This window comes from Crocodylus porosus, unplaced genomic scaffold (genome assembly GCF_001723895.1).
Source record: "Crocodylus porosus isolate Cpor-Errol unplaced genomic scaffold, CroPor_comp1, whole genome shotgun sequence".
In the NCBI taxonomy this organism is placed as follows: Eukaryota; Metazoa; Chordata; order Crocodylia; family Crocodylidae; genus Crocodylus; species Crocodylus porosus.
The window spans coordinates 49,773,072-49,784,995 of NW_017728907.1; the positions used below are offsets into that span (position 1 = coordinate 49,773,072).

At 44.8% G+C, this 11,924-nt stretch overlaps 1 protein-coding gene across 1 annotated transcript in view; it reads right to left on the reverse strand.

The window, feature by feature from the left end:
• Window positions 1-11,865, reverse strand: part of TRABD2B (TraB domain containing 2B) — a 406,241-nt gene extending 394,376 nt beyond the window's left edge. The window contains exons 1-2 of the mRNA XM_019530624.1: window positions 11,860-11,865; window positions 11,158-11,718 (exon numbers count right to left, since the gene is read on the reverse strand). Of these exons, the coding sequence (XP_019386169.1) occupies window positions 11,158-11,718; window positions 11,860-11,865 (567 nt within the window). The remainder of the gene's footprint in view (window positions 1-11,157; window positions 11,719-11,859) is intronic.
• Between the last annotated feature and the right edge of the window lie 59 nt (window positions 11,866-11,924).

Genomic DNA, 11,924 nt, shown 5'->3' on the forward strand with positions numbered 1-11,924 from the left:
CTCAATGTACTTTCTGAAAGCATGATGTACTGCTGAGATGTTGGCAAGATAGCTGATCTCTCTCTCTCTCTCTCTCTCTCTCTCTCCAAAAACCAAAAAAAACCCCATCCTCCCTGCTGCTAGCAATGACAAGTGAACTTTATTAAAATGGAAAGATTTTTTTTTTTTTTAAATCGTCTTATAGGCCAAGTAAAAGAATCAGAATAGACAGAAACCAGGAAAGATTTAGATAACCGTCGTGGCTCCATCCATTCTGACTCCTTTTCGTGGACTGTTTTCATGTGTGACCAGTGGGTCTTTAGGTACTGCAGTTCATGGATGTCCAATAAATTTCCTGTTGAGGTGCCCACGTCTCTGAAGATAGAAAATGTTACGTTTCTGAGTCTCTAGCTTCATTCATTTCATCACTATTAATTTAATCATAGTGGTATGCTGTAGCCTTCCATCACCCCTGTTCTTTCCTTGAGCAAAACCCATGCTTGGCAAGAATGGAAGTTTTTTTTCAGCAAGTCAGCTAGGCATGAACCACAGCTGTCTGATACATAACTAATGGAAGGCTTTCCTACTGAAATTTCTATCTATACCTACTGGATCCTGGTTGCCAAAAGTTGCTGGCAAAACCTCACTGACTTCAAGAGGACAAGCTTTTCTTCCAGGCAATGTTACTACAAGCAACCTTCAACCAAACACTGAAATGCACCAGCAAGAAATTAATACATGCTATTTTAAAAGCTTCCCTAAAATTAGCAAGGATCCCTAAAGAAATGAACTCCAGTCCAGTGTGTGTGTTGATGAGCAAGATGCATTTAATTTTCTAGTGGGCAGAATAAGACAAAAGCTGTTCATTTTATTGATCTCAAAAGGGCTCAGTGCTGATAAACATCTACAAGTTGCACAATGTCCACCCGTTGCACTGGCTGCCATCCCAATATGCAGAAGACATGGCTTTAATTTACAGGTTGTAGCAGCTTTCTCCTCTATTGTGTTTGCTAATCGTTTTGTTATCATAGCACAAGCTTTTTTTGTATCAAAAAAAAAAAAACATCCTTGGAAAACACAAAACTCCACAAACTGGAAATGCACGCGCTGTTAAAATATCAGTGCTATGAAAGGGGTCTGAAAAGGTTATTCTCCGGTACTCCTCTGAACTTCTGAACCTACAGAGGCATCAGTAATGTTTTGTAATGGTATAGAGGATTTCAGCTGCCATCAGATCCACAAAGGACCTGAGCAAGTGTGAGTAGTGACAATATATTTGTGAACGCTAAAGGGCACAAGTCCACTAGAGGACACCAAGATGGTGGAATAAGTGTGTGCGTGTTTGTATAACCCTCTTCTGAATGCATTGAGTTTTTTTGCAGATCCGATTCTGTACCAAGTCCAAAGACTATGAGACCCATGCGGTAGCCCCAGCTACAAAATGTTGACATCGGCTCAAGCTCCAGTAGTTCCTGCTTTTAGTTTGACGCGTTTCTCTGGGTACATCCGATATCTTTTATTAGAGCAATTCAAATAGTTGGGGAAAAAAATTCTTTTTAGCAAGCTTTTGGGCACAAACACCCTTCTTTTAGTTTGGGAGTTCCTCATTTTACTTTAATTGTCACCCAAGATGGCAGCCCTCCCTTTGGCTTTAGACATAACCTTGGGTCTACCAAGTATTTGTGGCATTCGTAGTTTCACAGTTATTAGGGGCTGGAAGGGACCTTACAGATCATTGGGTCTAGTCCCCCTGCACATGGGTAGGAAAGACTGCTAGGATCAAAAGACTCCAGCAAGGTGGGCATCAAGACACTTTTTGAAGATCGCCAGGGTCTTTTAATAAGCTGATCCTTCAAGCTTCAGAAAAGCATCCAGCACCTGGAACAGGATTACAAAGATAATCCCCCTCTCAGATCTTCAAAAAAAAATGGTCTGAAACAAAGTGGTGTTGAGGATAGGGCCTACTAGTGCATTTTCTGATGCTTCCCGAGTCTGGTTGCCTCTTCCTTGGAGCACTAGCATAGCTGAAAGCTGACAGCACCAAGGTCACGAAAAGAACGGCCAGGAACATAAGACTGAAAAGTGACCTCCTGGTTAAGATTAGTTCCCTGTCAACATAACCAACCATATCCTTTTTCAAACTCTTGCATTTTAAAGCTATCCCCTTCCACTCCTGTCATGACTTTCTAGCACAGACTTCTGCCTTTTGATTTGGTTGGAAAGCCTTTGATTTCCCGCCTAATTGTCTTCATAGTTTACAAGCATTTGTTCCTGAACCTCAGCAAAAGTTTCCCTTATTCTTAAAGACTGTCAAGGACTTGTTTTGCGTGCATCTGATGGACAAATCTATCCGTAGAGTGAGTGCCCTAGTTCTTGTGTGTTCTTCTGATGCCAGGCTTCTCAGGAGTCCTGTTTTTTTTCTCTAAACCATTGTAGGCCAAGATTTTCAAAAGTGATCTAGTGATTGCTCATGCCGTGTGTGTAACGTATCCAAGGGGAGTTGATTTGCCCCCCGCTCCCCTCCCTCCAGGGCGAAAGTCAGAAGTTGGCATCTCCAACAATGAGGTGAACATTATTGGTCTCTTGAAAATCTTGACCTTGCATCATTTAAATGGCATGGATGGAGAAGACAGACACCTCATAGGCCATTGTCAAAGCAACTAAAGCACTTTCTGAATAAAAAGCTAAAAAAGGAGGAAGGATAACTCATCCAGAGTTACCAAATGTTGGAATGAACAAGCAATGATTTTCTTTTTTCTTTTTAGCTTTTTTTGCCTTGATCTGGCTTGTCTATCAATGAAAGTCAAGAGGTTGAGAGCGGAGGGAACGTGGGATCCTGACGTGTATTACAGGGGAAGCCTGTTCTGCTCTCCACCCTACAGTATATCACTCTGAAGGCCCAAAACATGTCTTGCCAAGAGCCCTGCTGTGGACCTCAGTCTCAGCAGGGCCATGAGGTGAATTAGTGCCCTTGCCTTAAGATGGTCCCTGTTCTCTTCAATACATGAACCTCTGACCAGCCTGAAAGATGTGGGTCGGCTTTATAACCCCCCTCCCCTCCCATTAAAGATTTTTTTACTGAGGACTGCAAGCTGTACTGTACTCAGACTGAGGCTTTCTGGTCAATAGTTTGTTCTTCTAGAGGTGAAGCTATCTGGCTCCAGGGCAGAAATGTTGTTATCCTGGTAGCTGCAGTGAGAATTCAAAGGTGGGATCCGGCAGCGTTTGAAGCACAGTGAGCAACCCAGCAATGAGGGACTAACGACCAGTCTTGCTTTCCTCAGTATTGGCCCCTAAGCAGTGAATGGGAAGAGGGATTCATTTATTTTTTTTAAGTTAATATTTCGTGTGCTAGAACCCAATCGTCGCAAAAACCGTACCGGATTGAGCCAGAACCCAATCCTTGCAAAAACCATGTATGACACAACAACCAGCGAGCATCTTCCATCCCATGCTTTCACCCTGGGACTTCACATACTCCTAAATCCATTGGCAGGCATCCTATGTGCAGGCCCAAGCTTGGAGGTCTTGGGATTTGGATGCCCCCACTTGATCTTAGCCTACAAGAGGCTGAAGAGGGACTCCAAATCCTTAAGGAACAAGGCCACATCCCCAAAGATGTGTTTAGTCGATGCAAGTTCAGTGCCTCTTTTTTGGTGGATCATCAGCTCAGCATTCAGCTAACAAGGGAGGAGTCTTCTCATTCATTCCTGGCAGGCAATCTTACCCCAGATGTTCGAAGTGGCACTCTGCACTGCGGCCCCATTAAGGAATCCTCCTACTCACAGGTGCGCAGTAAGCCCCTGGAAAACAAATATCCAGGCTGTCTGGGGGGGGAATATTTCCCCTTTTCCCCCTACCAATGACCAGTACAAATGCACCCAGTGCATTCATAAGGAGTTCCCTAGATGCACGAAAGATGGGGAAGAGGATAACAACGGCTCCCTGGTGCAGCAGTGTTGGGAGCAGGACCGTGCTGTACAAACATTGAACAGAAAGACATCCCCTGCGGCAAAAAAGCTTGCAAGTCGAGTGGACTTTGATTTGTGCCTCTCTTCCCAACTAACAAACAAGAAATGTAACCGAAAAAGCAAAATAGCTCCCTTGTGCAATAGGCAGTAGTTGCAGTGAACTCCAGGAAGGCTGTGCAGCGTGGTGGCCAGTGACCCAATAAAAGGCAAAAACCCCTCACCCTTGGGAAGGCAACTGGCTTGAGGGAGTGATGTGCCCGTGGTGTCGGAGCAGGTGCACCCAGAGCACGATGGAAATGCAAAAGCAGCCATGAAACTTTTGATTCAACCTGATGCGTCTTTACACTTGGCTTCACAAAAATGTGATCTTTCGGTCTGGCCACTCCTGGATGGGGAACGCTCATTTTGAAAGGTAAGCGGCAGAGTTATTTTAAAACAGAGGTTTTTCAAGGGGACTTTATGCAGGTGAAGCAGGAGGGAATGTGGGACTCATTAAATCTGTTCCCCGGGCTGGCATTGGAGACAGGAGCCTGGAGCGACAGATCAGGCTGCAGCTGCTGGCCTTAGCTGCTTCATTTCCACATTCAAGTGCCAGCATTTGCATGATTTTGCACCAAGCAGCTCCTCTACAGGCCTAGTATCCTTTGGCATCTAGAAGAGGCGAGGTGATCCAGGACACCTGCTTCCAACTCGCCAGCGGGTGCACCACAACCTCACATTTTAGGACTGTGTTTTTATGTAAGTAAATATAAAAGCCATGTATTTACTGTCCCACCAGGAAGCCAAAGTCTTCCCTTCTCCCATATAATTGTCCCTCTGCCTTTGCCTCTTAAATATTGTTGTCAGGGTATCTTTGGGATCTCTTCCTGAGAGCTAGTACATAGCATAGCTCAGAAGTGCTTTATATTGGTTTTCAGGGAGTTGTAGATAAAAGCATCCTCATCGACTATTGAGGACTCAGATGTCTATAGTGGCCTTATTATATATGAATAAGGGGGCTATTATGTAAAATCTGTATAGATTTTAAAATGCAGTGTAGTACCCAAGGCAGACAAGGTTCTTTGGATGAATCTGATATCTTTTATTAGACTAACTCAAATAGTGTGTGTGGGGGGGGGGAATTGCAAGCTTTCGGATTTAAAAACCCTTCATCAGGCTGCAGTTGGTGTGTGCTCTTGTAGTACCTAAAAGTCCTGAGTCCAAGGCAAAGACCCCCCTTGCGCTAGGCACTGTACAGACTTGATAGCTCCTACCCCTAAAATTTAGATTCCCTTGATGCAGCAGGGATTTGGGGGCGTTTGGTGCCCACACGCAATGCAAAAATGAATGGTATCGCATCACTTTTGCATTTTAGTAAAGTTCAAAAATCCCGTAGAGGATCAGAGCCCCATGGTATCACGTGCGGCAAGCCGAAACACACAGGCGGTCTGTGCCCAGAAGAGCTAGCTGAGGCCTTCATTTTACTATCCGAGCTGTTTAAAAAGACCCTTCATATCTGGAAAGGGCTGGCACTAGTTGGACTGAGGCTTATTATGACTGGCTTGGGGATATGTTGAAGGCTTGAGATGGGAAAAGCGGATGGGGTGTGGGGGGAAGAGAAATGCAATCAAGTTTTTTAAAGACTTATTAGGTACTATTTTAAAACTACTTATTTGCAACTATACATCATAAATACTGTAGAGGACTTGTCAACTGCCCCTGCAGCTATCATTAATGTGCTGACTTCTTTCTTAACAGCCATCACAACAGGGCTCTAGAAGAGAGCTCTGATGGAGAAGAGCACTGTGGTGTGAAAATTGAACATAGTTTTAAAATCTTTGAGGTGTCAATGACTGTTTGCAATTATTAGCAACTGCTACTCATTTGTTTCTGAGAGGCAAGGATTTTTGTGGTTGATTACCCTTGCCTCCCGCATCACTTGGACCTTCACAGCTACAACATCACTAGCAGTACCTTTGCAATCTGTTTTGTGTATGTGTGTGATCTTAAAAATCTCACCCCCATCTAAAATGATTAAAGCAACTCCATTAGGATGTTCTCTACCGCAAGCGATACAAAGTAAGTTTTAATTTAGCCATACCCATTTTGCATTGCCCACTTAATAGAATTATTTGATTTCTCTCCCCCTCCCAGATCAGGTTTTCAGCCAAAAAAATAACCTGGAAAACTTTAAAGCACTGATATCCATCAATCACACTAAAAATATTTAGACTTTTTTGAGTTTGGGCCTCTTGATGAAAACCGGACTATTTCTTTTCTTTTAAAAGAAATAGCATGTTTCAAGAAAACATTTTGACAATCTCACCAGCACCACAACAATACAATACAATAAATCAAGCTTTCAAACCCATAGTTCAATGTTCATAGTGATGAAATATTATCTGATATTTATTTATTTTTTTAAACAAAAAAATATGAAGCCAGATCCTTAAATATGCTAATTTCTCCTGGTGCCTACAAAGTTACAGGTACACTTGCTGAACCTTGCAAAGAGCTGTTTGCTTTTTCTCCATTTTAAGGGGGAAAAGGACGAAAAACAAAAACCTTCTACAGGTCCTACAAAATATTTCCCTGTCTACACATTCATGTTTCGTACTGCTCTGCGACTCGAGACTCAACTTAAGCGTGCGGAGATAGCTGTTGGTGATCAAACGTGATGGACCACCCATCGTCCTTTTATTAACCAGCACTTGTCCCTTCTGTAATCCTATCAATAGAGTAATCAGAGCTGCTATGTCCCAGGGTTTGACAGAACAGCAGGACCTCGTTAACAAAGTCATTTCTGCCACTTAATGCTGACTCTCATTAGAAAGTAGGAAGACAATGTTTATTTGTGCGGAGGAGGAGGAGGAGGAGGAAGAGAAAGAGGTGAAAGGAGATAAAAATGGGGAAGTGTAAAGTATGAGCTGGCCCTGTTCAAGGCTTGCTTTCTTTTGATGCAATCGATTCCCATGTGACATTAAGTCCGTCATTTTGAATGTATCCCCTGCCAGTTAGATGCGGATCAGATTTGGCAGGAAGTACGGAAACCTAGACCCATGATGATGATGATCAGAGTCTTTCGCTGCCTCTGTTCAGTCGATCGTTCCCCATATAGAGATTGGGAGCCGGGCAGCTTTCAAAATCATGAGGATAAAGGTGGGCCCTTAACAAAGCTGCTTTGCCAACATGGAGCGCAGGGACTGGAGGCTTTGCCCCCCAGTTGAATGTGGATTAGCCATGGAGACAAAGAGCTAGCGATGGGGAATGAAAAAGAGCGCAGTGGATAACATATATAGCAATGAACTAAAAGGAAGAGCCATAAATACTTTTCTGACAGCTCTGCCAGGCTTGGTCCCCAGCGATGGGACCAGGCTACGAAACTGATGTCCCACTGCTGCCACCACTTCAGGGGAGACGCACTGCCATGGCTTTACGGGGACCAGGACTTCACCCCTGTAAAGCTCCCATGGACTTTAATGGAGTTGGCTTTCCATTCAAGCAGCTTTTCCAGCTCCTTAAAGCTTGGAGGAAAGCTCATGTTCAGATTTGGACACGAGTTTCCCTGATGTGAGGCCTGACCAGACAGATAACAGGCTGAGCCCATCTCTGCTTATATCAAAGAACTGTTTTAGCTCCTTGGGAAGCCCTTGTAATAACTATTGTTGGGTTTTATTCTGTTTTTTCACTACCATGCTGGCATCCCAGTGGTCCAGCAAAGAGATTGGGATAATAGTGCCTTCCAGGAAACAGTATCTCCCCACAACTGCCCCTGGATCTTCTAAGGAGCCAGTCGGCATTCATGCCATCAGCATTAAGGATCTACATTTTGCTTCTCCCGCTGAGTAGAATAGCTCAGTTTTTTTTAAGGTATCAGGATCCCTAAAACTGGAGAGACTCCCAAAATAGGACCGAAAATGCAGTGTCCTCCAAAAGCTGTCAGTGAGATCAAAATATGGAGAAGCAAGGTCTGAACTCGGAGGGGTCAGGCCAGTTGCTGTGAATCCTTCCCTGACTAAATTGTCCTCCCCTCGCTCTTTTCTATCAGTGATTTTTAAATGAACTGCCCCCCAAAACTTGGCCTCTAATGCAAACTCATTGGGAACAAGACTGAACCTTGACATTCAAACCAAAAGTGAATCAGGAGCTAAGCTGTCTCAGCGCTCGGATGTAAGGTCTGCATATTGTGTTAGGATGGAGATAGAGGCCTCTACCGTCAGGTGATGCCCTGGTACTTGCTGGTACTTTAATCATTTGGGGTCTAATCCTGCATCCCCTACATAACCAAAGCTTTCGAGCACTTAGGATCAGTCCCTTATTAACCAAAGACTATGTAAAAAGTCAGTTAAACTCAATGGGAAAGCTATTGATACCAGCATCAGCAGCATCGGCAGGAAACATCTTTCCTAAAAATTCCCAGCAGAAACAGAACATCAATCTACAAATCGGATACTGGCAAATGGGAAATGATATATCAACTTCTACCTAAAAGGACTAGTACTCCAAGAAGGAGCAACTTTGGTTATGCATCTTTTGTTTTTGTTTTTTCATCTAGATAAAACTACTTCAAAGGAAGAGGAGGCGCAGAACCGTCCTGGGTCAAAATGCAAGTATCTCCGCTTTCTTGCAGAACAGATCAAAACCAAGTACAACTGACTAACCACCACCTAGATCCCTCCGACTCATGGTATCAGATTAACAGATTTGGTGCATGTAGTCCTATTAAAAATTGCAGCCGGACAAAGCTTCCTTTCAGACAGAAGGAAGCGAGGGGGGCGGGGGGGGGAAGGAAACTGCTATTTTAAAAAAACTTGCTAAGGGGAAAATGGAAAAAAATTCCAGCCCTGGAAAACAAAAACATAAAGATGTTTAAACAAGGCACAACGTTAAGACTTGGTTTGTAAATGTTAATATATATTATATGCAATAATACAGGAACAGCCGTACTGAAAGCAGGTAAGAATGCTGATGCCCTTAGCAGATTTGAGACTATAATTTAGCACAGATGTTCCCGTCGAACTCTGCAAACACACGCTCTGGAATAGAAAAATGGGTTAATTTTCTGATTTCCATGTTTAATGCGTTTAATTATATGTTTCTTAAGGAAGGCTCCAAGATGTAGAATTAAGAGGCGAAGCCTAGTTATAGTAATCCACTCCGCTCAATTAGCACAGTAACACACCAAGCAGTGGGGCTGCCAGACAGAGTGATAGCATTACAAATTACTACCGTCAAACAATTTGCCAGGTGCCAGGATGTATGTAGTTTAGAGGAAGCAAGAGCAGAATTATCTGGTTTGCTTTATGTAATTTTGTCTCGTGTTGTTTAGTGGCATCGTTCCCAGAACTGCTCCAAACTCGGAGCAAGTCCATTTTGAACCCCGCTCCTGGCCAGTGACCTGTTTTAGCAGTAGTGTTAACTACCCCCAATCAAACCATAACCTATTTGGGGGAAGCTTCTGAGTTTTATTAACAAAATAACCAACTTTGGTTGCTATGAAGTGACTCCTTCTACTAAAATAGCAGCTGCTCTAATAATTTTTTTTTAATTATTATTATTATTAAAAGGAGAATTTTTTTTTTTCAGGATAAAAATTAGAGAAGAAGAGGAAAATAGCTTGAATTTCCATCCCCAGAATACTACAGTAAGAACTGCTTTTTCAGCTCCCTTTCCCTCTTGCACATGAAAAATATGTAATATGATTCACATTTTTAAAAAGCTTCCAAGTGTGTGTTTTTTAACCAAGGGTTTTCATGTGTTTTTATTTTAAGTCTTACTTGACCCACTCCATCCAAATACTATTGAAATAATATTGGGTGGCTGGAACGGTTAATTATTTCATTTTTTAAAAAGTGTCTAATGGAGAGAAAAGGCAGTTAACTCTTTGAAGGAAAGAGAGAAACCAACATCCCCTGTTAAAATGCAGGGATTTTATTTTTTTTAATGGTTTACTTTAACACTACATTTTAAGAGACCAAGCTTTGCCACTGCATTCACACTCAAGTTCTTGTTGTACACAGTTCTCTCTACAGAAGCGAATTTACAGCTGGGGTCATCAAATGAACCTATTTTTGATTCAGCTAGATTTTTGTTCTACAACAGAAAAACCTTGGACCTTTTTTTGGGGGGAAGGGGACATTATTTTATGACCATTTCCAGTATAGAGTCCTAGTTTGCAACCTCTGCTCAGACATCACTAAGTATTTTGTTTATGTAAAGATAGGGTAGAGCTGGGATTAGCTGAACTAAAAGTAATGATGAAAGTACGTATCATTTTTTTGGACATTAACCAGTAAATCCACATGATCAAGTGCTCTGGAATATTTCCTCTCATCTTCACAATTTACAGCACATCTCACTTTTGCCCTAGACAGTTGCACGAAGCAAAACCCATCGCTGTGACCAGGTTCCTGAAAATCTTCTAAAAGGAACCAGATTATGCCTTAGTTTTGTCGATCAAAAAAAGAAAAAAAAAGTTAAGTCAACCGACAGAGACAGACAGATAGTCAAGTTATGCCAGCGTCTTGTTTTTTAAACGGCGTGCTTCACTTGCTAAACTTTTTTCAGAGGAAAACCACAGCTTCACAAAACGAACGTTCAATTTACCCCAATACACAAGAGCTACATTAAAAGCTTCCCCCCCCCAAGACATGGAATAATAACTTTAAAACCCAAAGAGTCTGCGCAGGATTGCACAGGGTGTAACAACTTCAACTTCTTTTCATTCAGTTCCTACTTTGAGCTCCTCATCACAGGCAACAAAGCCGGTGGTTAGGAATACTTTTTACCCAGCTGCTGCAGGGTTGGGATGCAGGGTTTTGACCGATCCCCTTCCCTTTCACAAAGGCATGGACGTGCACCCTTCCAACATCTCTCTCCCATCCGCAAGGGAGACATGCACGTGTATGCACGTCGCATAGGAAGGGGAGAAGCTTTCTGGCCCGTGGACTTGCAGGAAATCCTTTACCCAAGCAGTCCCCACGATCTCAACGTCCAACCCTTGCCAACGCCTAGAAGGCACAATAGCCACGACGCCAATAGCACGTGCTGCTGAGCACCAGACCAGCACATCACAGTGCTGGACATCACCCAAAGTCCACTGAAGCCAGGGGAAAAGCTCCCTCCATCCTGGCTTCATCGTGCCCCCCTTCCTTATGCTTGCTCGCTGCCCAGGTTCCCTGGAGGCTGCTCTCCTCCGGGAGGCCCAGACCCCCCGACCCTTCCTTACCTGGGAGAAGTTGAGCCCGTTCAGCGGGTGGCACTGCTCTTCCACCCGCTCCACCGCTCCGGTTGTCTTCTTCATCCTCTCGGCCTCCTGGGCCAGGTAGAGGTCGAGCACGGGCACTCCTCGGGAGCGGATGTCCGTCTCGGTCAGGGAGTTGACCATCAGCATCACCCAGACGGGCCGCTTGCGCTCCCAGTTGCCGGCGATGGCGTTGAAGAGGTAGTCGGCGTACAGGCCCTTGCCCCGCTGGTCCGGGGTCATCCAGTGCGGCAGCATGAGCTTGACGTACTCCAGGTGCCGCTTGAGGCGGCGGTACAGCTCGCGGGGCAGCACGTCCTGCAGGTTCTCCCCGTGGGGCAGCATCTGGCAGCTAGCCAGGCCGGAGATGGTGTAGGGGTCGGTGAGGTCCAGCTCGAAGTACACGCCGGAGCTGGCCTGGAAAGCGGCCTTGGAGTTCTCGGGGATGAAGTCCCACACCCGCGTGTAGGGCACGTGGATGGTGCCGAACAGGTAGGCCGGCGGGTCCCGCCGGATGGTCCACAGGAAGGAGTTCAGGTCCCCCTGCTAGGGAAGGAGGGCAGAGACAAGAGCGGTCAGCCGCGGGGCCAGCGCGCGCGCGCCCGGGCTGCGCGTACAGACGTGCGCCCGTCTCCACGCGCGGTATAAAGGGAGGGGATCTACAAGGGCCCCTCCGCACGAGCTCGCCTTCATCCCCCGCACGTATACACGCGGCGGCCGGACACGCCAGAGCCCCGGTCCGTGCCCGGCTC